The sequence below is a fragment of the Canis lupus genome, chromosome 28 (genome assembly GCF_011100685.1).
Source record: "Canis lupus familiaris isolate Mischka breed German Shepherd chromosome 28, alternate assembly UU_Cfam_GSD_1.0, whole genome shotgun sequence".
NCBI lineage: Eukaryota > Metazoa > Chordata > Mammalia > Carnivora > Canidae > Canis > Canis lupus.
In genome coordinates, this window is record NC_049249.1 from 41,644,942 (window position 1) to 41,671,515 (window position 26,574).

The window sequence follows — 26,574 nt, forward strand, 5'->3', positions numbered from 1 at the left end:
TGCTGTCAATCAGCAAAGATACATATTTAATAACTAGAGAGTTCCATTATAAGAAGAATACAACTTGCTCTTAGGACAGGTTTAATTAAAACCAAATATATTGTTAAGTTGGAGAGGAGTTTTTTGAGGTTCTGTAGGGGTGAAATAAAAGGAGGCAGATGGCCTGTGTCCCCACTGGCCCAGAGCAAAGCTAACCCACTCAAGGTACAGCAACTCCACTAGGAAAGGAGTCCAATTGTCTCAAAGAAACTAGGGGAATGTGACTGGATAGGCCCAATTCAGAAATCACAAATGTTCCCACAGGGAGTGAGGCCATCGACCGGGGGTATTTCCTGCCTCACAGATGACCATAGCATGCTCCATCAGAGGAGCAGGGAGGAATCAGAGTGAGAAAGACCCTGTGTTCATGTATATGGACACACGCATGTGCATGTGTGTTTGTGTGTGTATAATGAGTACATACATGTGTGGGACATGAAAGTTGTATGTGTGTATATGATGAATGAAGTATGTGTTTGTGTATAAGCATGTGTGTGAGACATGAAACAGGCTCATGTACAGGTCATGATGAGAAGCAGGAGTGTGTGCAAGTGTGAGCGTGGGGTGAGAGTGATGGGCCAGATGGTGCATAAAGTTCCTGACAAGAACCCAGGGTACTTGCGAGCCTTCAGCCCTTGCCTGCATGGCCTTGGAGACCTGAGCTGGGATATGGTGGAAGTTGACTGGTGAGCCCGGAGGGCGCTGATGGTAATTGGTCACAGGAGACCCAACCCCCATGTCAGGCCACTGTGGCCCAAGGACACATGGGCTCACCTGCCCCTGAGCCCTGATGCAATCTCCAGCTTACCTGCAAACCTACTGAATGTGAATTTTCTGCCAAGACTTTCCCAAAGGAAGGACCGAGTGGACCGTCATACCTAGTAGTGATTTCTCTTGGCGAGGGTGGTCCAAAGTGAGAGCTGCTGTCCACACTGTTCTCTTGTAGGTGGGAACACCAGGCATTCTCAGGGACTGCTCACACTCTTCCCTGATTGGGGTCAGTTACAGCCCCGGTGTGAGTTCTCAGGAGTTGAGACATCCCAGTTCAGGACTCCCACGTGACGAAGCTCTCACCCTTGAAGCAAAACTGCCCAGTGCTCAAGCCCCTGTGGGAGCCAACACAAGGGTCTTGCTAATTTGGCAACGGGGCCTTCAGTGTTTGGGCAGCAGCAGTGGGAACGCCTGGCTCAGGAGGAAGCCCCTCGGGATCTTTGGGGTAGAGAACTGGGTACCTCCACAGTGCTGCGTGGTGCTGGAAGACAAGAAGGCCAGGAGCGGGTTGGGCGAGCACCTGTTCCCGTGGCCGAGGCTGAGGGTGGCCGAGTGCCTGTGGCTCAGCTCCGGCTGCACCAGAAGGCTGCAGGTGGGGCGCTTCCCTGCTGGGGAAGTTGGGGCCTGGTCTTGGACCAGCTCCCTGGCACAGAGCAGAGGCAGGTGCACGAAGGCGCTCCCCACCTCCCCTGGGGGTGTGTCAGGGTCCCGCGGCCCAGGGAAAGCTGACAGAGGTCACCTGCCGGCCTGGGAGCAGGTGCTCATCCAGCAGCGCACCTGCATCCCGGGAGGGCTCGGACCACGGCGGTGCAGGAAGAAGAGGGGCATTGACGCGGGGGGGTGCTGAGGGGGCTAGAGGGGCTGGGGGGCGGGGCCTGGGAGCCTCTTGCTCACACTTGCTGGAGTTGCCTCACCTGTTTCCCACACACAAGACGAGTTCACCCCCCAATTTCACAACCCCTCTCAAAGTCCATAACTGTTGTTTCTGCCAAACACAAATATTTGTTATAAAGTCCACTTTTATTTACAGAGAGCGCATTGGTCAGGGCAGAGGAAACCACCGCCACTGCCCCTGCGAGGGCCGCTGGGACCAAGCGCCCTGGTTCCAGACCCAGAAACACAGAACTCTCTTTAAGTTTCCTTGTGATGTCCATAAAATCATGCCAGTCATTCTTTTCTTAAGTGGGAGAAAGACTAAAAGCAGTGATTTTGTGTTGTGGGATGAAGAATAAACTTATTCCGGGGCACCTAGGGGGCCAGTTGCTGAGCACCCACTCTTGGTTTTGGCTCAGGTCCTGATCGCAGGATCTTCAGGTCCAGGCACATGAGGCCCCCCACCAGGGCTGAGTCTGCTGGAGACTCTCTCTCCCTTTCCCTCTGCGCCCCCCCAAATAAATAAATCTTTTTAAAAAGCTTGTTCCAAAAAAGATGTATTTGAGTTATTCTACAGAGCAAGGAATGTGATGACATCACATGAATGAACGTGGGGTGAAGAACTGAGGGCCAGAACCCCCGTGACCTCCACCCACTGGGCTGGACGCTTGGCCTGTGGCCAGAGTCCCCAAGGAGCCCCACCAGAGGTCAGCGACGCCAGGTTGGGAGTGTGTCTTGTGGAAATAATCCTCCTCCAAGGAACATGATACACACCCTTTGACCCCACTGTTCCTGTTTTGGGAACCACAGAAACAACAGAATATTAAAATTACATGAAAGAACCCTCAAGACAGCCTCCTTAATTGTGGGCAAAAAGCAAACAGGAAAACTGGAAAGGACGCAAATATACCTTCTCAGGGGAATGGTTTATTGTGTGTGGTGTATGTTGATGCAAAAATGAAGAAACCTAAAAAGAGGAGGAGTTTTACGGGAGCCCAAGTGAGGCCAACTGCCTGGGGCACAGGATCTCCACGAGAAGAGGGTCTCAGGGAGGATATTGGTGCAGGGTTGTGCGTGTCGTTCCCGTACAACAGTTAGAAGTCATCAGACAAAGGATGCTTTAGAGAGTCGCAGACCTCACCTTGGGCTTCAGGTGTGAGCCAAACCACACAAGATGCAGGGCGCGTGGCTTTAATTTTATGGGAACAAAGAGCTTTCTCCCTTTTGTTTATCTTTGTGTTTGGAATGCCCCCTTTCAGTTATACTTTGAACAACACAGATGTACACAGTGTGCCGGCCAGAAATAGAGCCATGGTTTGAGACATTGCTGAGTCGCTTTGACCTTGGTTAATGTTCTAGTATAACTTCCTGAGGCCCATAAACATTAGAAGTTGAAAATTTCCTTTATCTTATCATGTATCCCACCATGGAATATTGTGCAGCATTAAAAGGAATGATCAGAAGCTACATCTATCGATCTCAAAGAGGATGCCCAAGGAATAGCTGCTGAGAGAATAAAAACCAAGTAGGCCAGGGGCACCTGGGTGACACAGTCAGTTAAGTGTTTGCTTTCGGCTCGGGTCATGATCTCAGGGTCCTGGGACTGAGCCTCAAGTCGGGCTCCTTGCTCAGTGGGAGCCTTCTTCTCCCTCTTCCTCTAAGTGAGCTTGTGCTTTCTCTGAAATAAATAAATAAATAAATAAATAAATAAATAAATAAATAAAAATTGATTAGACTTTTATTTTAAAAGATTGTATTTATTTATTCATGAGACACACAGAGAGAGAGAGAGAGGCACAGACACAGGCAGCGGGAGAAGCAGGCTCCATGCAGGGAGCCCGATGTGGGACTCGATCCTGGGTCTCCAGGATCACACCCTGGGCCAAAGACAGGTGCTAAACCGCTGAGCCACCTAGGGATCCCCCCAAAAAATCTTTAAAACAAAAAACAAGTAGAAGAGCAGATGGCAGGACTCTTTTTTGTTCTGACAGAGAGAGAGAGAGAGAGAGAGAACAAACGGGGGGAGCAGCAGGCAGAGGGAGAAGCAGACTCCTCGCTGAGCAGGGAACCCCATGCAGGGCTCTATGAGGGACTCGATCTCAGGACCCTGAGATCATGACCTGAGCCGAAGGCAGATACTTAACCGAGTGAGCCCCCAGGATCCTGGCAAGGCCAGCAGCACTGGCTCCCCCACCCCACGTGCAGGCACCCAAACGTGCAGCCAAAAGGAGCAATGCGTGGCTGGCTGCCGACCCAGGGACTAGGCGGGAGTGAGTCTGGAGGAGAGGTGGCGGGGGGTAGTGACTTTCTTCACATACCTGTGTATTGTTTCCCCAGTGAAAATGAGGATTTGCTTAAAAAATGAACTTTAATTTGTAATGCCAGAAAAGGAATAGCTCATCATTACTTCTCATGTAAGACATTGTCTTGAATATCCTGACATGAAATTTGACAAACTGACACCTAACTTGGGGAACACGTTCACTAAGTTAATGTGCATATTATTTGGGCAGATGAAGATGCTACTGCCTTTTTGGAAAATTGACTATATCATAAAGATCTTGAAAAAGCAATAAGGCAAACATCTCATTAGAAAAATGGGCAAATAACAGTTCAAATATTACAAATAGCCCGTAAACCTAAAAAATACTAATTGTTTAATCTTGTGGATAACTAAGTAAGTGCCAGTGGAAATGAGGAGGCAGCCCACCGTGGGATGGAGAGAAGGAATAGTCAGGCAAGTGTGGAAGATGCCTGAGATGGAGGACGCCGGGACGGTTACAAAACGCACCTGCCTAGTGGAGGTGTGGGCAGCTGGACCCCATCCCAGGGGCCAAGGGTAAGTGGACAGTTCGCTCACTGTCCTCAATTCCATGGTTTCTGTCCAAATACAGCAAGTCATCGAAGTTAATGTACAATCACCACCTAAGACATGAGAGGAGGTCTGCCTGGTGAGCGTGAGGAGAGGCTTGGGCTGAAGGTGCAGGTGAGTCCCCAGAAGAGGCAGGAGGGGCATCATCGCAGGCCAAGGGAAGGGCAGGGGAGATGCCCGGAGGCCACACTGTGGGCTGTTCCTGGAGCTGGGCGCTCGGACTCCCCACAGGGCAGGAAGGCAAGGCCGCAAGCTAGGGGGTCTCAGAGGTCTTTCTAAGGCTTTTAGGCTTTACCCTTAGGTAAATTCCGGGGACCCATTGAGGGTTCAGCAGGTGAATGACCTGCCTGATCTATGTCTTTCAGGGAGATTCTGACGGCTTTGTCCTCAATGGACTGAACAGGGAAGGGGTGATGCAGGGGCTCAGTGGGAAGGGAGGAGGTGCCACATGTGGGGACACCACCAATGCCCAGGAGGGAGAAGATGGGATGAGAGGTGGTTGGGAAGAGGAGGGGGCTAGGGGATCCAGTTAAAGACCCTCTTCCACCGCCAGCTCTGTATATGCTGGAGCAAGAGACGCCCAAATTCTCCCTTCCTATCCTGGGAGAAGAGCCAAACTGACGACTAGGTTGGTGGTGGGGGCGGGAAACAAAGGGACAAGGGGAACCCTGCTGGGGACAGTATAGACTCTGAACTAAGTGACTTCAAAGATGCCAAACCTGTCACATTTCTAAACAGGCTCAAGGGAGTGTGTGGGGCTCCTGTATACTTGGTTTGCAATCACAACACACTGTCTTCAACAGCTGACACCACGAGTGGCTGACAGTCCGAGTGCCAGCCCCACGGCCCACACGGGGCAGTGACATGGCTCTGCTCGGTCTGCCCACCTTCCTGGTGGCTTGTGTGGCTTTCCTGCTGTTCATCTTTGTGTGGAGAAGAGGAGGCACTCGCGGGCGTTTGCTCCCACCGGGCCCGCCTCCTCTTCCCATCATTGGGAACATCCTGCAGGTGAACCTCTGGGACCTGCCCAACTCTCTCTCCAGGGTAAGGCCTCTCAGGTATGGCCAGCTAACACCGGGGCGGGTGTTGATTCCTTCCTACTTCCTGTTCGTTCCATCCTTTTGAGGAGAGCAAGAATGGTGACCCCTCAAGAATGGCTCCATTTTAACTAACGGCCTCTGAGGCCCCCCGACAGGTCTCTCCCTAGAGAAGGCCCTTCCAGCTGGACTCTGATATGTGACCATAACATACGGAGCGCCTGTTGAGTGAGGAGCGTGTCCGCGGCACAGTGCGGTCATTGCCCAATCTGTACCCCATCGTTGTGACTCGATGTGCCCCCATCCATCTGGCTTTCCAGCTGTACCTTGGGATCGCACCATCGTGACTTGCCAGCACGTTGGTCCCACTGCCCTGCCCTGTGTCAGCCCAGTGCCGTGTAGTCTCAGATGCCAGGATCACGGGCATCCACTCAGGAAAGGCTAGGAGGGCTGTTGGGGAATCAGGATCCTCAGACAGCAGTGGATTCTGACTTGAGTGAGGGACATAGAGGTGGGTGGGTGTGTCCTAGACTGCCTCTAGAAGCTTCTGCAGGGCCCTCATGGAGTCCTTCGTCTCCACTTTCCCCAATGCCCACGTGGGCACCTTCCCGGCTGGCATTCCATGCCTAGTCATGTGCTTCTCTCCCTGGCAATCAGCTGTGGTCCCCTCTCCCTGCCCCGAGTCTGTGCCTCTGCTGGGCCAGGCTTGGGAGGACTCAGGTGGCCCTACTCATGGGTCCCTAAGCTCTCGAAGCCCCCTCACACCACGGAATTCACGGGCACTGCCCTGACCGGCATGAAGCTGCACCTCTGCCCCTGCCGCCTCTCCTGCCTTCCATGTCTGGAAGGGGTGCTTGTATTCTCAGTTACCCTGACTCCCCCCCACCACCACATCCCAGCCACCAGCAAACCCCTCTCTCTACCTTGGGAAGACACAGGGAACCCAGCGTTCTCTTTCTACCTGGATCAATTCAACAGTGTCCTGCCCACAGATGGCCTCCTTCCGTTCCGTTCGCACTCCAGGCAGAGAGGCCCTGAAGGAGGTGGCCCACCCCCCTCAGCAGCTCGTGCCCCTCATAGGACCTGGCCCTTCCACTCCCCCCACCCTCTAACCCCCCGCCCCACCTTGCACACCCTCCTGCCCTCCGCTGCCCTCTGTGGCCACTGGCCTCCTCAATCCTTCCCACCCCAGGCACCCGTGATCCTCAGGGCTTCGCGGATCCCTCTGCAGGACATACTGTTCTTGCAGATCCCCACCTGGCTGCCATTCCCTTATTTCTTGGTGGTGACAGCGCTGCCTTCCAAGGAGACGTTCCCCAGTGGCCTCTCAAGGATGAGACCACGCCCCGGCCTTCCACCCCATCCTCACTGGTGTCTCCCTCTGCATGTCTGCACGCTAGCAGAGTCCAGACTTGAGCATCACGTCTCACCCACTAGAAAGCTTATCAAAGACAGTAATTTTCCCGCTGGGCCCTGTCTTTTCCCAGTCGAGACACCATGTAGTACTAGGATTTGTCCAACGCTTAGTAAGTGGTTTGTTCCCTCCAGTAAAGGAAGGGATTAGGGCAAAGGCACAAGAGCTCAAGAGGCTGGAGTATGACTCACCCCACCCCCAGGACTGCAGCCCCGAGTCTTGGCCGGGGTTCATTAAGGGAGGGTGCTGGCCACGCATCGGGGCTGCTTCTCTTCTACCTGGGCCTGCGCAGCTAGGAGCCGGGCCAGTTGCTCAGGTGTGCCTTGCCACTCTCCCCAGCTGGCTGAGCAGTACGGCTCTGTGTACTCACTGCGCCTGGGCGCCCATCCGGTCGTCGTGCTGCATGGATACCAGGCTCTGAAGGAAGCCCTGTGCGGCCAGGCAGTCAACTTTGAAGGCAGAGGGAAGTTCCCCATCATGGATAATGCCCTCAGAGGATATGGTATGTCTCCAACCAGAGCGTGGGCCAGCCCCCTTCCCTCTGGGCCTCAGATCTGCCTGATGCTGTGGTTCACAGCCCTTCCCGGGGTTGGGGTGCTGGGGGTGTGGCAGGTACCCCAGTTACTCCATCACAGCTCTGCCCAGCCCATGCCACCCACGTACCCTTCCCCCTTTTTCATTCCCCTCCATCTCTTGTTCCAGAATATGTGGCTTTTTGAAGGGGTGGGGGCCGTAGGAAGGTAGAGCATCACACAGTGATTTGTGCCAGTTACTGCAAGTGTGAGCGACAGGTCTTCATCTTCACAAGGACTGAAATGTCTAATTGCTTGCAGAGTTGCTGTGCCAGGGGATGGCAGGCACCGTGCTAGATTTTCTGTGGACTGGAGGGTTGGCCAGGAAGGGCTCTGCAGTGAGCAAGAGCACAGGGAGCAGAGGCCCATCTCGGTTCTCCCTTTGTGCTTTGTGAGGCACCACCCTAGAGGGAGCGAGGGGGCGTGGGGGTGTTTTCTGAGTCCTCGTACCCAGGGGTGTCCTCCTGCCTTCATGGCTGACTGGTGGCTGGTGAGCAGAAGATCTGGAATGGATACCGTCTTTTGTGTCCAAGGCTGGGGGTGCCAGTGACCCTCCCGCCCCCCTGCTGTCCCTATTTCTGTAGTAGGAAAGATTTCCTTGCCCTCCCTCGGGTCACCAGCTTAGTCTTAAGCCTTGTGTCTGTTACTTGGAGAGTGCTTGAACCATTTAATATAACAGTTGTTACCACCTTTCCTGGGGTTAGTACAAAGTCGCAATCGTATAGCTCAGAGGGCACCTGTGCGGCCCACCTGTGCGGCCACCACTCAGATGAAGGAGCGAACACCCCAGACCATGGAGTCCCCGCTTGCCTTCCCCCCAAACACATTACTCCGCCTTTCCCCAGTTAACACATACCCTGACACTGAACACCATATTTCAATTTTCCTACTTTAGAGCTGTATAGACATGGCATACACAGTAGTTACTCTGTAGGATCCGGCCTCTTCCCTTCGGAAGTGTGCTTCTGCGCTGCCTGCATGTTGTGGTTGCCGGGCTCAGGCCAGCTCTGTCGCTGTGCGGCGCTCTACCGTTTGGACATCATTTATCTTTTCCACTGTTAGTGGACATTGGGTTGGGGGTCATGGCCCATGCTGCTGCTGGGAACACACCTGAACACGTCTCCTGCTGTCGTGGGTCTGTATCTACTTAGGCAGAAACTACACCAGCTGTGGCGAGTCATTTTATTCCTGGATCTGTTTCCAAAAAACGAACAAGGGTCCTGTGAACTATTGGAATCAAGTTACTTCTGCCTAAAATACATCCTTTAATATTTATTTACTGCAGTCTTCCATGACAAATTCTTTCTGATTACATTTGCCTCAACCTGCCTTAATTTTATCTTCATTTTTGAAAGAGGTTTCAACTGAATCAGAATTTTGGTTAGTGGCGATTTCTTCTCATTCTTTTAAAGATGCCATTCCTTGTATCTGGTGTCTATTATTTTTGTGCAAAATTACAGTTCATAGTGTCATCCTTTAGAGCATGGTGTGTATTTATCCCCCTTGGATGGTTTTGTTTGTATGTATCCTGTTTCTGCATTTTTACAATTTAAATACAATTTCCTGACATATAGTACATCATTATTTTCAGATGTAGTGTTCAGTAATTCATCAGTTTCGTATAACACCCTGTTATCTAACATCATGTGCCCTCCTTGATGCCGGTCACCCAGGTACCCCATCCCCCCACCCCCGCCCCTCCAGCGAAACCTCAGTTTTTTCCCAAAGTCAAGAGTCTCTCATGGTATGCCTTCCTCTCTGATTTCCCCATTCAGTTTTCCCTCCTTTCCCCTATGATCCTGTTTTCTTTCTTAAATCCCACATATGAGTGAAACCGTATAATTGTCCTTCTCCGATTGACTTATTTCACTCAGCATAATACCCTCCAGTTCCATCCACGATGATGTAAATGGTTAGATTTCATCCTTCCTGATGGTTGAATAATATTCTATTGTGTATATAGACCGCATCATCTCTATCCATGGTCTCTGAAGGACACCGAGGCTCCTCCCGCAGTGTGGCTACTGTGGACACTGCTGCTGTGAACTCTGGGGTGCAGGTGTCCCAGCGTTTCATTACATCAGTATCTTTGGGGTAAATCCCCAGCAGTGCAATTGCCAGGTCGTAGGGCAGGTCTATTTTTACCTCTTTGAGGAACCTCCACACAGTTTTCCAGAAGGGCTGCACCAGGTCACGTTCCCACCAACAGTGCAGGAGGGTCCCCTTCCTCCACATCCTCTCCAACATGTGTGGTTTCCTGTCTTGTTAATTTTCCTCATTCTCGCTGGTGTGAGGTGGGATCTCAGTGTGGGTTTGATCTGTATTTCCCTGATGGCCAGGGATGCGGAGCATGTTTTCATGTGCTTGGGAGCCATGTGAGGGTCTTCTCTGGAGAAATGTCTGTTCACGTCTTCTGCCCATTACTGACTGGATTGTATGTGTCTTAGATGTTGAGTTTAAGAAGTTCTTTTATAGATCCTGGATACCAGCCCTTTATCTGATGTGTCATTTCCAAATATCTTCTTCCATTCTGTAGGTTGCCTTTTAGTTTTGTCAACCCTTTGCTGTGCAGAAGTTTCTTTTTATATCTTGATTAAGTCACAATAGTTCATTTTTGCCTTTGTTTCCCTTGCCTTTAGAGATGTGACTTGTAGAAGTTGCTGCAGCCGAGGTCAAAAAGGTTGCTGCCTATGTTATCCCCTAAGATTTTGATGGATTACTGTCTCACATTTAGATATTTCAACCATTTTGAGTTTATCTTTGTGTCTGGTATAAGAGAATGGTCCAGTTTCATTCTTCTGCATGTGACTCTCCAATTTTCCCAGCACCATTTCTTGAAGAGACTGTCTTTTTTCCAGTGGATGGTCTTTCCTGCTTTGTGGAATATTAGTTGACCATAGACGTGAAGGTCTATGTCTGGGTTCTCTATTCTGTTCAATTGATCTATGTGTCTGTTTTGTACCAGTGCCACGCTGTTTTGATGATCACAGCTTTGTAATATAGCTTGAAGTCAGGCATTGCGATGCTCCCAGCTTTGGCTGTTCCTCCCCCCAACATTCCCCTGGCTATTTGGGGTCTTTTCTGGTTCCATGCAAATCTTAGGATTATTTGTTCCAACTCTGTGAAGAAAGTCCATGGTATTTTGATAGGGGTTGCATTGATTGTGTAGATTGCTCTGGGTAGCATGACATTTTCACAATATTTGTTCTTCCAACCCATGAGCATGGAATGTTTTCCCATCTCTTTATGTCTTCCTTAATTTCTTTCAGTGTTCTGTAATTTTTAGAGTACAGATCCTTTACCTCTTTGGTTAGGTTTATTGCTAGGTATCTTATGCTTTTGGGGGCAATTGTAAATGGGATCAGTTCCTTAATTTCTCTTTCTTCAGCCTCATTGTTAGTGTGTAGATATGCCACTGATTTCCGTGCATTGACTTTGTATCCTGCCACATTGCTGAATTCCTTTATGTGTTCTAGCAATTTTAGGGTGGAGTATTTTGGATTTTCCATATACAATAACCTGTCATCCACAAAGAGTGAGAGTTTGACTTCTTCACCAATTTGAATGCCTTTTTTTCCTTTTTGCTGTCTGATTGCTGAGGCTAGGACTTCTAGTACTATGTTGAATAGCAGTGCTGAGAGTGGACATCCCTGTTGTGTTCCTGACCTTAGGGGAAAAGCTCTGTTTTTCCCTCATTGAGCATGATATTCCCTGTGGGGTTTTTGTAGATGGCTTTTATGATATTAAGGTATGTTCTGTCTATCCCTACTCTTTGAAGAGTTTTAATCAAGAAAGGATGGTGTCTATTGTCAAATGATTTTTCTGCATCAATCAAGAGGATCATATGGTACTTGGCTTTTCTTTTATTAATGTTCTATCATGTTATTGATTTGTGAATGTTGAACCAGCCTTGCATCCCAGGGATAAATCCCATTTGGTCATGGTGAATAATCTTCTTAGTGTACTGTTGGAAACTATTAATAGTATTTTGGTTAGTATTTTGACATTTATGTTCATCAGGGATATTGGTCTGTAATTCTTCTTTTTGATGGGGTCTTCATCTGTTTTGGGGATCAAGGTATTGCTGGCCTCATAGAACAAGTTTGGAAGTTTTCCTTCCATTTGTATTTTTTGAAACAGATTCAATAGAATAAGTATTATTAATTCTTGAAAGGTTTGGTAGAGTTCCTCTGGGAAGCCAACTAGCCCTGGACTCTTGGTTTTTGGGAAGTTTTTTTGGGGGGGGGAGGTTTTTGATGACTGCTTCAATTTCCTTGCTGGTTATTGGTCTGTTCAGGTTTTATATTATTTCCTGTTTCAGTTTTGATAATTTATAAGTTTCCAGGAATGTATCTATTTTTCCCATTTGCTTAATTTGTTGGCATGTAGTTGCTCATAATATGTTCTTTCTTCATAATATGTTCTTAAAATTGTTTGTATTTCCTTGGTGTTGATCATGAGCTCTCCTATTTCATTCATGATTTTATTAATTTAAGTCCTTTCTCTTTTATTTTTGATAAGTCTGGGCAGGGGTTTATTTATCTTATTAATTATTTTAAAGAACAAGCTCCTAATTTCTGTTTGATCTGTTTTACTGTTCTTCTGGTTGACCCATTCATTCACTAGGATGCTCTGTAACGTCCAAGTGTTTGAGTTTCTTCCAAATTTCTTATGATTGATTTCAAGTTTCAAAGTGTTGTGGCCTGAAAATATGCAAGGAATAATCCCAATCTTTTGGTACCAGTTGAGATCTGATATGTAACCCGGTAAATCTATTCTGGAGAAAGTTATATGTTCTGTTGAGAAGATTATGTATTCTGTTGCTTTAGTGTAGAATGTTCTGTATAGATCTGTGAAGTCCATCTGGCCCAGTGTGTCATTCAAAGCCCCTGTTTCTTCTTGCTCTTCTGCTGATGATCTGACCATTGCTGTGAGTGGGGTGATGAAGTCCCCTACTGTCAATGTATTATTATCTATATGTTTCTTTACTTTGGTTATTAATTGGTTGATATAATTGGCTGCTCCTATATTTATAATTGTTAGATATTATATTTTTATTGGATACACCCTTTAAAATGATATAGCGTTCTTCTTCATTTCTTACTATAGTCTTTGGTTTGAAATACAATTTATCTGAAGTGAGGATTGCTACCCTAGCTTTCTTTTGAGGTCCACTTGCATGGCAAATGGTTCTCCACCCCCTTATTTTCAGTCTGAAGGTCTCATTAGGTCTAAAATGCGTCTCTGTATACAGCATATGGATGGATCTTGCTTTTAAAATCCGATCTGATACCCTGTGTCTTTTAATTGGAGAATTAGCCATTTACATTCAGAGTAACTATTGAAAGATATGAATTTAGAGTCATTGTATTACTTGTAATGTCCCTGTTTATGCAGATTGTCTGTTTCTTTCTGGTCCATATCACTCTTAGGCTTTCGCTTCCCTTACAGGGTCCCCCTTAATATTTCTTGCAGAGTGGATTTGGTGGTCACATATTCTTTCGGTTTCTGTCTATCCTGGAAGCTCTTTATCTCTCCTTCTATTCTGAATGATAGTCTTGCTGGATGAAGTATTCTTGGCTGCATGTTTTTCTCATTTAGGACCCTGAATATATCACACCAGCCCTTTCTGGCCTGCCTGGTCTCTGTGGAGATGTCTGCTGCCAATCTAATATTTCTCTCTCTGTATGTTAGGAATCTCTTATCTTGAGCTGCTTTCAGGATTTTCTCTTTACCTCTGAAGTTTTCATTATTATATCCCAGGGTGCTGATCTGTTTTTGTTGATTTTGGGAGGGGTCCTCTCTATGTCTTGGATATGAATGCCTGTTTCCTTCCCCAGATTAGAGAAGTTCTCAGCTATGATTTGCTCAAATATGCCTTCTGGTTCTCTCTCTTTCTCTCTCTCTCTCTGCATTCCAATAATTTTGATGTTCTTTTTCTTTGGCACCACTTATCTCTCAGAGGCTCTCCTCATGAGCTATTTGGTTGTTTTTCTCTCTTTTCCTTGGTTTCTTTCTTTTCTATCAACTTGTCTTCTATGTTACTTTCTCTTCTTCCTCACTCTCCCTAACTGTTAGAGCATTCAGTTTAGATTGCATTACAGTTAGAGTATTTATAATTTTGGCTTGATTAGATCTCATTTCTGCACTAGGATATTCTCTAGAGTCTTTATGCTTTTTTCAAGCCCAACTAGTAACTTTCTAATTGTTATCCTGAATTCCATCTCTGACATTTTACTTAAATTCATATCCTTTAGATCTGTGACAGAGAGTATTACTTCTGGTTCTTCCTTTTGTGGCCCGGGCAGGGAAAGCTTTCAGCAGCTTGTGTGCGCACAACTCAGCCTCTCCTTGAGGAAGCAGAGGGTTGCCCCATTTCTGTCCGTCACTGGGCCCTGGCACAGACGGCGTTTGCCTGGTAGAGTGCATAGTTGTCTCTCCCAGAAGAAGGCCGAGGTTTGCTTCATTCCAGGCCTTTGCAGGGACCCAACATGAACAGTGGTCATCCAACCTGGCCTTAGTTCTTAGTTTATGGCAAAGTGAGTTGACCTCAACCCACTTCCTGCTCCAATGCTGGGGAACTCTGCTGACTCACGAACCTCTGTCCTTTCTGGGGTTCCCTCTTGAGACCCTACCATCTCTGTTGTGATTCTGCCCCACTTCACCACTGAGCACCTTTCAGGCAAGGAATTGTCTCACAGGAGCAGATGTCTAAAGGTCCTGATTTTGAGCTCCAGGTCTCTATCAGCTGCTCTATCCTGCAGCCAGCTTACACAGACTCCCTCCCCCAGCATTTATCTTCCCATATGTCCCCTCCGTCTCTCTTCTCCGCGCTCTACTTTGCAAAAAGTGATCACTTTTCCATTTGTAGAGTTACAGCCATTCTTCCTTTACATCTCAGGTTGAATCCATAGGTGTTCAGGATGGTTTGATAGTTTTCTAGCTAAACAGACCAGATGAAACAAGGACCCCTACTCTCTGCCATCTTGCCTCCTCCCGGTTTCTGCATTTTTAAAGTACGTGTGTTAGTTTGAGAAAGTTCTGTCATCATACAGACAAGCATTTCTCCCATAATATTCTTTCCCTGTTACTCACCAATAATACATGTTATCTGAAAACTTTCTTAAATTCTTTCAGGATTTTCAGTATCTTTAACTTCTGTTGTTTGACCTGTTTTCTTCTAAGTTTCCAGCTCACAAGTTCTCTCTTCGGTTGTGTGTAAATGTGAGTATTAACTTTAGTTATTCTATTTTTCAGTTTGAAAACTTGATGTTCTATGATTTGTTTTCAATCTCTAACAAATTCTTAATCATGTTTTTAACACTGACCTACTCAGAGTTAATAACGTCTCTGATTTTGCCACCAGATGGAGCTCCAGCCGGTCTCTGTGACCTGTACTTTCGTGGCTGTGCTCATCTATTGGGATGCCTACTAATTTTGTACTAGGTTCCAGACAACTTATCTTAAAAATTGCAGGGATAATTTCAGGCTTGAGTAATGGCATCTTCGTACAGAGAAGATTTACTGCTTCCTTGAAGCAGGTAGGGCAACAGCACCAGGGGCACCCTAGCCCTGCACCAGCAGGTGGCTTCAAGCTGGGCTGTGGACCTGTTGGGTTGATCTATCTCCAGGTCAGTCTCACTCCTGGGTGCAGCCCCAGATGGTTACCGAAGATGCTCTCCTTGGCAGGCTTGACTCTTGCTTCTAGGACCTTCCCAGTGTTCAACAGGTCTGCTTGGTTTTTGTCTCTCACTTGTGCTTCTATTGGAAAGCAACCCCCACAGTTCCTCATTCCCTTGTTGGCTCCATACTGCTTTCCTACTGGTCCTTATGAACCATACATATGTTTATGTAGCACCTAGTCTATCTTATCTCAGCAGAAGGGATTGATTAGAATCACCTAGCCCATCACTGTCAGAAGAAGATAAGATGCTGTAAGTTTTTAATTCTTACAAACTCTCTTCTGTCCTGGCTGCCTCTTTTTACTACTTATTGTTTTGGTCATAGTGCCAAGATCCTATTGAATTGGTCTAAGACATTAATTAGAATTCCTGGAATTATCAGAAATATCTTTGTTGCCCCCATTGATGGATATGGGTAACTAGTGTGAGCTCACATCCTCTCATGCTGGTATTTCCTGACAATCCTGTGGCAGAACTGACTTCAGATTTGTACAGCTGGATGTGGCACTTTCCTATAGGACAAAGAGAGAGAAGCAGACAACTGGGTTTTTGACAAGAGCCAAACTGGGATGAGTCTGAGAGTAAAGCCCTTCAGATGAGCTGCCTCCAGGAAGAACTGACATTCTGTGGACTCTAAAAAATCTACTTTCTAGCATCAGCCTGGGGTAGAAAAGGAAAAGTTGATGATGCTCTGGTCCTCTGAAAGTTCTCAAGGAAGCCCCATAGTATCAAGTGTCCATCATGTGCCAGGGCCCCTCTGCCTGCCCTCTGGTGACCAGACTCCTGTCCTTGGTTCTTCCCTCAGGAATTGTGTTCAGCCATGGTGAGCGGTGGAAGCAAATGCGTCGGTTTACCCTCATGACCCTGCGGAACTTTGGGATGGGGAAGAGGAGCATTGAGGACCGCATCCAGGAGGAAGCCCAGCACCTGATGCAGGCCCTCTCACACACACAGGGTTGGTCGGCATGCACCGCCAGCCAGATATCTGGGGGGAGTTAGGGCCACCTCCCCTTGCTTCCCTGAGCCCAGCACTACACCGCTGGGACCACCTTCCCTGTTTTCTATTTGGAAAGTGTAGACCATTCATGAAAGTTTTCCTTGATGTTTGTAATCTTCCCTCTTATCAGCTCAGCCCGTAGACCCTACCTTCATCTTTGCTTGTGCTCCTTGCAACATGATCTTCTCCATCCTCTTTAATGAGCGCCTTGACTACCAAGACAAGGAATTGCAGCAGCTGATTATGTTGCTGAATGAAAACATTTCCATAGCAAGCTCTTTCTGGACACAGGTGAAGTCAATGGTCCCTGGTTGTGGGATTGCCTGCCGTTGGTCCCAGGGGTGAGCAGAGTGCAGAGTCCCAGCCTGGGCAGCAGGGAGGCAGCCGTGCGGAGTGTACATGGGGAGACAGAACACAGCTGAGGGCCCATGAGGGGCAGTCAGGCTTTCCTGTGCCAGTATGTCTCTTCTGAGATGCCCTCAAGCTTCCCTGGCTCTTGCTAATGCAGGCAGGAGCCCACCCTGAGATCCTGCACCCAGAAACAAGAAGGGGCTGCAGAGGGTAGGGTCCCGTGGAACAGAGATGCTTCAGGACCACACAACCCTCTCTTGGTGTTTGATTCCTGGTGATAGAATGGGGATGTGGCTTTTCCTTACAGCTCTACAATTTGTGGCCATCATTCATTCACTATCTTCCTGGGAGACACCAGAAATTTTTTAAAAACATTCAGAATATAAAAAATTTCATTTTGGAGAAAGTGGCACAGCATCAAGAGACTCTGAAGCCTGAGCAGCCCCGGGACTACACTGACTGCTTCCTCGACAGGATGGAGGAGGTATGTGTGACGGCTGTGTGGCCCTTGGAGCACAGATGTGTTCTTCTGGGTTCCAGGCACTCAGGTCCAGGCCTGTCAACCAATCCCTGTCTGGAAGCCCCTGGGCCTCTGCTGTGTGTTTCCCAACCTTCTTGTTCACATGTGGAGCACATACCCTTCCCTCATTAACTGATGGATGGCTGAGTATGTGCACCTGTTGGCAAAGTGGCCCAAGTGCCACTGTTTGCCCTGAGGAGCTCACTGGCTGATCCTACAACTGTGGGCAAACTGGCTGATATGCAGAGTGACAGTTGCTGCCATCACTACTTTGGGGGCTCAGGTCACCTTATTCTAATGCCTGGACAGAGCCCACCTGGACAGATGATAAGTGCCTTGGGGGATACTGCGAGTATGCTTGTCTGTGTGTGAGTCCATGCACACGAACAGGTGTGTCATGTGCATGTGTTTATACACAAGCAGGTCCTGTTGTTTTTACCTTCAAGGCTGTCAAAAGTGAAACATCCTAAGATATATTTTCCACTATGCAAAATTTTAGAAATAATTTCTTTGCCAATTACAAATTATGTATCAAATGAAAATCACTTGGCAAAAAAAGACATAAAAATAACCATTCGTATACACAGTAAATATTCAACTTCCTAAGGGCTTATTACCATTTCTAACCTGCATCTGTCTGTACCTAGTAGTGAACTTATGAAATCATGTACTGATCACTCCATTATCTACAGGAAAAACACAATCCATATTCTGAATTTAACTTGGAGAACCTAGTAGCTGTTGGCTTTAATCTGTTCAGTGCTGGCACTGAGACAGTCACAAACACCCTGCGGCTGGCGCTGCTGATCCTGCTGAAGCACCCTGAGGTGGAGGGTGAGTGAGCATTTGGGCTGGGGTGGGGGCAACACGGGGAAGAAGATGGCATCCCAACTCTTCAACAGTTATTTCTTCCAGGTAATTTTTTCATGTACTAGCTTTCCCTGATTTAAAAGTTAATTAACACGGGTCCATCCTATAAAAATTGGAAAATACAGAAAATTACGTAGACAAATTTTAAAAAATTCACTAAGCAGTTCTATCATTCAGATATAAGTGTATATTTGCATTGGACAGTCTCCTTCCTTCTTTTTTTAAAAAATATTTTATATTTATTTGTGAGAGACACAGAGAGGCAGAGACATAGGCAGAGGGAGAAGTAGGCTCCTCACAGGGATCCCGATGTGGGACTCCATCCCAGGACCCCCTGAGCCAAGGGCAAATGCTTAACCGCTGAGCCACCCAGGGGTCCCGACAGTCTCCTTCCTAACCCTCTTTCTGTGTGCACATACACATTTCACAAGCAATCAGAATTTTACTGTATTGAACCTTATTTTTTCACTTAGTAATACATCATGGGCTTGTTTACACATTATTAGGAATTCTTATAAAATATTATTTTAAATTAGCATGTAATTATTCATACTGAAGCATACTATAATTTAACTAATTCATTATTTGTGAGAATTTCAATTGTTTTACATTTTTTGCTATGATACATAATTTGAAAAAGATCATTGTACCAAAAATTTTATATGCCTTTGATCATGGCTTTAGGATAAATTTTTAGAAATTATTTAGAATAACTAAAATAACTTTTGATCATTTTTAAAAAGATTTTATTGAGACATGAGAGACACAGAGAGAGAGAGGCAGAGACACAGGCAGAGGGAAAAGCAGGCTCCGTGCAGGGAGCCCGACGTGGGACTCGATCCCGGGTCTCCAGGATCATGCTTGGGCTGAAGGTGGCGCTAAACCACTGAGTTAGGCTGCCCAACTTTTGATCATTATTCCCAAATTTTGATATGTCCTTGGAAACCCCTGTATATACTGCCTTATACAAGCAGGCAATAAATAAACTGAAATATTTAATCACAATGAAGATGATATCAAATGACATAAATAATTTTTTGATCAGTGAAAGAGGAAGGAATTAGTTTCTGAATCTCAAACTTCATTTCACACACGAGGGTCGGCATGTGACATGCCTGTTGCACATGTGCCGCACATTGGCTGTGTGGCTCAGGACAAACGTGCATTCTCAGTTCAGTCTCCCTCTTGGTACAAAGCAACACAAAGTGAGAGCTGAGGGCCCCTCTCTAGTGCTTCTGTGGTTCTCTGGAGCTATTTCATGAAATTAGAATAGCTGTCTCTTGAGAGCTTTAAGGAAATCAACACTTTCTTCACTTAGAAAGTTTTGTTCCAAAAGCATTGTGTGGTTACAGTAAAACAGCCTTGGTTTCCATCCTGGCTCCACAATAGGATAGCCTCCATGAGGTCACTTGATGTCTCTGAATTGTAGTTGTTGCCTCTTAAAAACAAGAATATTTGGGCACCTGGGTAGCTCAGTAGGTGAAGTGTCTGCTTTCAGCTCAGGTCATGATCCCAGGGGGGACCTGCTCATGACCCCTGCTCCACGGGGAGCCTGCTTCTCTCTCTGCCCATGCTCACTCTCTTTCTCTTTCAAATAAGTAAATAAAATGTTTTTTAAAAAACAAGATTAAAACCTACCCTAGAGTGTTGTTGAGAGGAACAGGTTTCTAGCTGATTGTCTAGTACACTTAGTAAGTATCTTTCCCACCACTTCTCATAAATGTTCAGAATACTGGTTGCTAGTGACATCTTAGATGGTCTTCCGGAGTCAGAATTGTCTGCAGTATAGCTTGCAAATATCTGTGTGGAACTGAATGGTTGTAACCCTGCCCTTTTAGTTCTCATAAAGAACAAGTGAAGGATTCAGGCTAACAGGATCATCTCATGGGGGGTCCTGGGCACATCCTGCATTATGGGCAATTTCAGGCAAATCAAACATGTTTCTACCACAGTTTCAAACAGCATGACTTATAGAAGTGAATGCTTTCCTTTGTGAATTTGTAGAATTGAGTTTCTGGACCCCTGTAGCCCAGTTTCAGATGACATTTCAGGATGTCATCTGGATGGCTTATGAGTGACACTGTTGTTTCATGCAGGTAAAATTCACGAGGAAATTGACAGAGTGGTGGGCCGGGACCGGGTCCCCTGCATGAACGACAGGGCCCAGATGCCTTACACAGATGCCGTGGTGCATGAGGTCCAGAGATACATCAATCTCATCCCCTCTAATCTGCCTCATGCTGTGACTCAGGACACCAAGTTCAGACAGTTCTACATTCCTAAGGTCAGTCATCTTTCTTTACATTCTTGTATTATGACAATTAAGTGCCTGATTTTTTATTTTATGGGAAGTGGGTTTCTATTAGCCCCATTTGCTGACTCTGTGTAAGTAAAAACTTTACCAAAAAATTACTTGTTTTCTTAAGAGGCATTTTAATAATCATGATCAAAAAATTTTTTATATCTTAAGAAAAGGTAGGAGAAAAAAATATTTTGGGCAGTTTTTATTCCAGAGATTTCACAATTTCCAATAGAGTTTGCACTTGAATAGTAGTTAAATAAAGCTCCACTAGAAATGCTTGTGCAATATACCTAAGGAAGACAAAAGGAATATTGAAAGAGAGAAAGGACAGATTCGAGTTTAATGAGTGAATATTACAATTAGAAGGTAGAGAAAGAATAACAGTGCAGACTCTAAGAGAGCACAAATGAGGTCATAATACCAAAAAGAAACTAATGATAGAAAAAAAATAAAATCTAGATTTGGGAGAAAAATGGTAAAATAGCAAACCTCTAGAGAGACTGATAAAGAACAAAAGAGTGTGAGGGAATAGATCAAATAATCAGTTAAGAACAGAAATTCTCATGGAAATTGGAATATATTTGGATTTAAACAATAGTAAGATATAAAGGGATAATTACATGGGCAGCAAGAAGAGAATTGGAAAGAAAATGTATGCTGCACAGCTCTCTTTTTTATTTAGGAACAAATATAATATTTTAGTGATAAAAATTTATGATCTTAAACTCATATGATAGAAAATATGGGTTACATACATCAGCAATAGTGAAACACAAATTATTTTATGTTTATTTAAAGAACGTCCACTTAAAATGGACTCAAAATTATAGGAAATGAAGTCATAGGAATTAATCTAACAAGATCTCTGCAAGACATTTGTGGAGAGAATTAACAAGCTATTGAAGGGCATAAAGAAGACCTAAATAAATAGAGTTATTCTTAATATATTAGTAGAGAAAAAATAACACCAAGGTGATATTTTTCCCATATTAATCTATAAAGTCATATAAAACTTTGAACTATGTTTTCTTTTTTTTTGATTTTTTTTTATTTTTTATTGGTGTTCAATTTACTAACATACAGAATAACCCCCAGTGCCCGTCACCCATTCACTCCCACCTCCCGCCCTCCTCCCCTTCTACCACCCCTAGTTCGTTTCCCAGAGTTAGCAGTCTTTACGTTCTGTCTCCCTTTCTGATATTTCCCACACATTTCTTCTCCCTTCCCTTATATTCCCTTTCACTATTATTTATATTCCCCAAATGAATGAGAACATAGAATGTTTGTCCTTCACCGACTGACTTACTTCACTCAGCATAATACCCTCCAGTTCCATCCACGTTGAAGCAAATGGTGGGTATTTGTCATTTCTAATAGCTGAGTAATATTCCATTGTATACATAAACCACATCTTCTTTCCATTCATCTTTCGTTGGACACCGAGGCTCCTTCCACAGGTTGGACATTGCTGTGGACATTGCTGCTAGAAACATCGGGGTGCAGGTGTCCCGGTGTTTCACTGCATCTGTATCTTTGGGGTAAATCCCCAGTAGTGCAATTGCTGGGTCGTAGGGCAGGTCTATTTTTAACTCTTTGAGGAACCTCCACACAGTTTTCCAGAGTGGCTGCACCAGTTCACATTCCCACCAACAGTGTAAGAGGGTTCCCTTTTCTCCGCATCCCCTCCAACATTTGTTGTTTCCTGCCTTGTTAATTTGCCCCATTCTCACCGGTGTGAGGTGGTATCTCATTGTGGTTTTGATTTGTATTTCCCTGATGGCAAGTGATGCAGAGCATTTTCTCATATGCATGTTGGCCATGTCTATGTCTTCCTCTGTGAGATTTCTCTTCATGTCTTTTGCCCATTTCATGATTGGATTGTTTGTTTCTTTGGTGTTGAGTTTAATAAGTTCTTTATAGATCTTGGAAACTAGCCCTTTATCTGATATGTCATTTGCAAATATCTTCTCCCATTCTGTAGGTTGTCTTTGAGTTTTGTTGACTGTATCCTTTGCTGTGCAAAAGCTTCTTATCTTGATGAAGTCCCAATAGTTCATTTTTGCTTTTGTTTCTTTTGCCTTCGTGGATGTATCTTGCAAGAAGTTACTGTGGCTGAGTTCAAAAAGGGTGTTGCCTGTGTTCTTCTCTAGGATTTTGATGGAATCTTGTCTCACATTTAGATCTTTCATCCATTTTGAGTTTATCTTTGTGTATGGTGCAAGAGAGTGGTCTAGTTTAATTCTTCTGCATGTGGATGTCCAATTTTCCCAGCACCATTTATTGAAGAGACTGTCTTTCTTCCAATGGATAGTCTTTCCTCCTTTATCGAATATTAGTTGACCTGAACTATGTTTTCTATGGAACACAACAAGAAGATCCTAGATTCATATAGAATGGAAACATGCCAAGAAAAGTCATATACATTTTTAAAAGGTGAGTGATAATATTAAATTAATGTCAGTGGATATTGTGATTGTTTCAAATAGTGGGGATTCCCCCCAGGGAACAGAGTAGGGAGCCTAGAAAGAGACCTAGACAGGTGTGTGTGATGAGGGGATATTGTAAATTAGGGACAGAAAAGACTGTTCAGTAAATGACGATAGAAAAAAATCCCTATGAAGTCCCTACCTCAAACCACAGAAAAGGTATTTCTGGAAATATTGAGCACTTTCATGCAAGAAGTAAATTAATTGGGGATCCCTAGGTGGCTCAGTGGTTTGGCGCCTGCCTTTGGCCCAGGGCCTGATCCTGGACTCCTGGGATCGAGTTCCACGTCGGGCTTCCTGCATGGAGCCTGCTTCTCCCTCTGCCTCTCTCTCCCTCTCTCTCTGTGTCTATCATGAATAAATAAATAAATAAAATCTAAAAAAAAAAGAAGTAAATTAATTCATTTATAATAACAGGAGAATATTTTTATGATATTGGGGCAGGAAAATTCTTCTCAAACGCAATGGAAATGGCACAATCTTGAAGAAAAGCATGGCCAAATGTGATTTCATTAAAAGGGAAAATGTTCTGTAGAACAAACACAACACAAGGCCAGAGCTAAGCTAAAGATCATGAACAAATACCTGTAGTGCATATAACTGATAAATAAATAACTGCTAAATTATGTAAAGAACTCCCCAAATCATAAGGAAATAAAACACAGAACAAAGAACAAATGAACAAAAGATAAAACTAAGAGAATCACAGACCAGAACACCTAGAAAGTCAATATGTGTATGGAAAGATATTCAAGCAAACTAGCAAGTGCAAATTAAAACTGTAATTATAGTCTATAATACTCTAGGTAACTTAAAAAAATTTTATTACCAAGTACTGGTAAAAACGTGGGTGACTCACATGGATAGAGGCTTTGAGAGATCCTAGCAGCTAGGGGCCAGAGATTTGAGCCCCATGGGCAAGAACGGTGTACTGGTCCATGTGGGGCAGCAGCTAGACCTGACCCCAGCATGAAGACCATGCGCTCTATGAGACCCAGAAAATTCCTCTCACAAGCCAACAAGCACAATGGAGAATCATCACTGCCAAGGATTCTGGGTAAGGACAAAGCCCAGTCCTATGCCATGCCTAGGTTTAGACACAAAAGTTTCACTGCTATTAGGGGGCAGAATTCACAAACCAAACAGTGAATACACACACACACACACACACGTGCGCGCACGCACACACATCCTGTACACAAGTGTCTCCAGCAGCATTCTTTATGGCAGCCAAAAAAATGGCAACAACTCGAATGTCCAAAACTCACAAATAGATTAAAAAGAAGTCTATCTGTACAATGGAGTATTATTCAGTCATAAAAAGAAATGATGTACCAATTCATTTTACAACACATGTAAACCTTAAAAGTAATATGCTAAATGAGAAAAACAAGATCAAAGGATGTGTTTTGTATGATCCCATTTATATGAAATGTCCAGATTAGGAAATCCTTTGAGCCAGATATTAGACTAGTGTTTATCAGGTTTGGGAGTCAAAGGGAATGGGGAATGACTACTAATGCAGTATGGGGGTTTCTTTGGTGTGAATAAAATGTTTAAAAGTAGGCAATGGTTACACAACTGTGGATATGCTAAAACCACTGCACTGTATGCTTTAAAGGATTAAATTTTATGATATGTAACTTATATCCCAATAAAGCTGTTATTTAAATACATAAGCAGTTGTTTTAAATGTTAAAGGATAATAGTTGGACTAAACAGCATAATGGATCTATTATGCACAGCTGAAGTGAGAAATAAAGTGCTGACGGATCTGGGGAAGATTATCAAGGATCCACTGCAGGGAAATAAAGAGAAATAAGATAGGAGAGACAGAGTCTGAGACAGGGAGACGGGAAAGGCAAATTGCAACATGATGATGAGATTTACAAAATAAAGAATAAAGAGAAGGTAGAAAAGACAATACTTAAAAAGAAAGCATATTTTGTGACTTACATTTTTTTTCAAAAAACAGGCCTACACCTCATCCTCACTTGCATAGCCATCAAATTCACAGTCCTCATCACTTCATGTTTCTTCAAGCTCAGGCTCCTCCTAAAGTGTTGTGTTTTACAATTGCATGTTTACATACACAATCTGCACCATCATATGTTCACATCTTCCCTCAGCAAAATATAAGTATCATCTACTCAGCTGCGATGGTTTTCTTTATGAACCACAATGGTCTTCTCTTTCTGTTCTGTCCTCATTGTTTTGCTCCCGTTTGTAACCCCTTAATAAACAATTCTGCTTTTCATTAAAAAGTATCAGACAGAAAATTTCTTGGATTTACCACTGCTGTAGACAGGTTCACAAAATTTCCCTCTCTCAGTAGTTTTTTTCTGTTATCATTTTTCAAGCTTTGCGCTGGCTCTGGGAACCAGCTCCTGTGAGGGTGAAGGCAGATCCAAGGATGTGTGTCTTAGAGTCTGTGTTTACGTGGTGGCAAAGGCGGGAACCCCGAGGGTCTATTTCATATTCACGCCCTGGATCAGAGAGTCCTACCCATTTGCTTGGACACTTCAGCATCAACTGCCACCTGACTCCCCCAGTGTGTCATGTGTCCCTGAACTATTCCTCCTGCAGATGCAGGGAAAGCCGCAGATCCAGTGTCATGATGGAGCCATTCCCCACAGAGTCACCTGCGTCACTTGTCATCCCACCTTCCACCAACTGACACTGGGCTCTCTGGAAAGAAGTGCCTCAGTTAACCATCAGATTTTCTTGGTTTTAGGGCACAACTGTGTTCCCATTGCTCTCCTCTGTTTTGTACGACAGTAAAGAGTTTACGAACCCACAAAGGTTTGATCCGAACCATTTTCTGGATGAAAATGGCAGCTTTCAGAAGAGTGACTTCTTCGTGCCTTTCTCTATTGGTAAATAAAACTCCACATTTCCGGCCATCTATCAATTTAATTCATTAAAATGGAATCACAGATAAATCAATTCAGTATATTTTAAAATATAGTTTGTAATAAAATGATTGTGGAAATGATTGTGAAATGATTTTCACTTGCCCCTGAAATACATGGCCATCTACAATAAAAACAATGTAAAAATCGAATTTTTCTTGTGCGCATGTGAAAATAATCTCTAGATGATGAAAGAGGCCACCCTCCAGCTCAACATGAACTTTTCTGAAAATGGTATTTCTGTCACTTCCCTCTGGTACCTGGAGATGATCACTGGGAGGCTTCCCATCCTGTCATCCTGACAGGTGACCAGGTTCCAGCCATCTTTGGAGGGCAAAGAACAAAAAGAACTCTGGACGATAAAATTTCCATTTTCCTTTGTCAGTCTTCACAAAAGTCAATTAATGAAATGATTTTTGCTTCCAGGAAAACGGGCATGTCTTGGAGAAAGTCTTGCTCGAATGGAGGTATTTTTATTCCTGACCACCACTCTGCAGAATTTTACCTTAAAGCCTGCTGTTGATCAAAGGGAGCTGAACATTGACCCGATGTGTAATGGATTATTGAGCATACGTCAGTCTTTCAAGCTCTGCTTCTTACCCAGATTGAAATAAAAGACAAACCAGAGGAAAGCAGAACAGTCTCGGCCCACCTGTGGCCACCAGCATCTCTGGTTAAAATCCCCGCAAGATCTATTTCCTCAACGCGATCAGAACTCACATAGAGTAGATGCCCGCTGGATACTAAGTAAGTGCTGGCGCCAATGACTTCAGTCCTATGTATGACAGGTTTTAACTGGGTGTGACCGTCATCCACAGGCCTTTTTATAACATGGAAGATATTTGCTGGCATGAGTTCCCCTCACTGAACGAGAGC

General features: G+C 45.0%; 1 protein-coding gene across 3 annotated transcripts in view; it reads left to right on the forward strand.

Moving 5' to 3' along the window:
- Positions 1 to 26,333, forward strand: part of LOC100688697 (cytochrome P450 2C23-like) — a 32,140-nt gene extending 5,807 nt beyond the window's left edge. The window contains exons 2-11 of one of the 3 annotated variants that reach the window (XM_038579212.1): positions 4,578 to 4,669; positions 5,359 to 5,599; positions 7,346 to 7,508; positions 16,066 to 16,215; positions 16,388 to 16,548; positions 16,916 to 17,092; positions 17,821 to 17,962; positions 20,095 to 20,282; positions 25,521 to 25,662; positions 26,125 to 26,333. In XM_038579212.1, coding sequence (XP_038435140.1) covers positions 5,420 to 5,599; positions 7,346 to 7,508; positions 16,066 to 16,215; positions 16,388 to 16,548; positions 16,916 to 17,092; positions 17,821 to 17,962; positions 20,095 to 20,282; positions 25,521 to 25,662; positions 26,125 to 26,312 — 1,491 coding nt within the window. In that variant the 5' untranslated portion in view covers positions 4,578 to 4,669; positions 5,359 to 5,419 and the 3' untranslated portion in view covers positions 26,313 to 26,333. The other 2 variants (XM_038579211.1, XM_038579213.1) reach the window with 2 other exon arrangements.
- Positions 26,334 to 26,574: the final 241 nt, after the last annotated feature.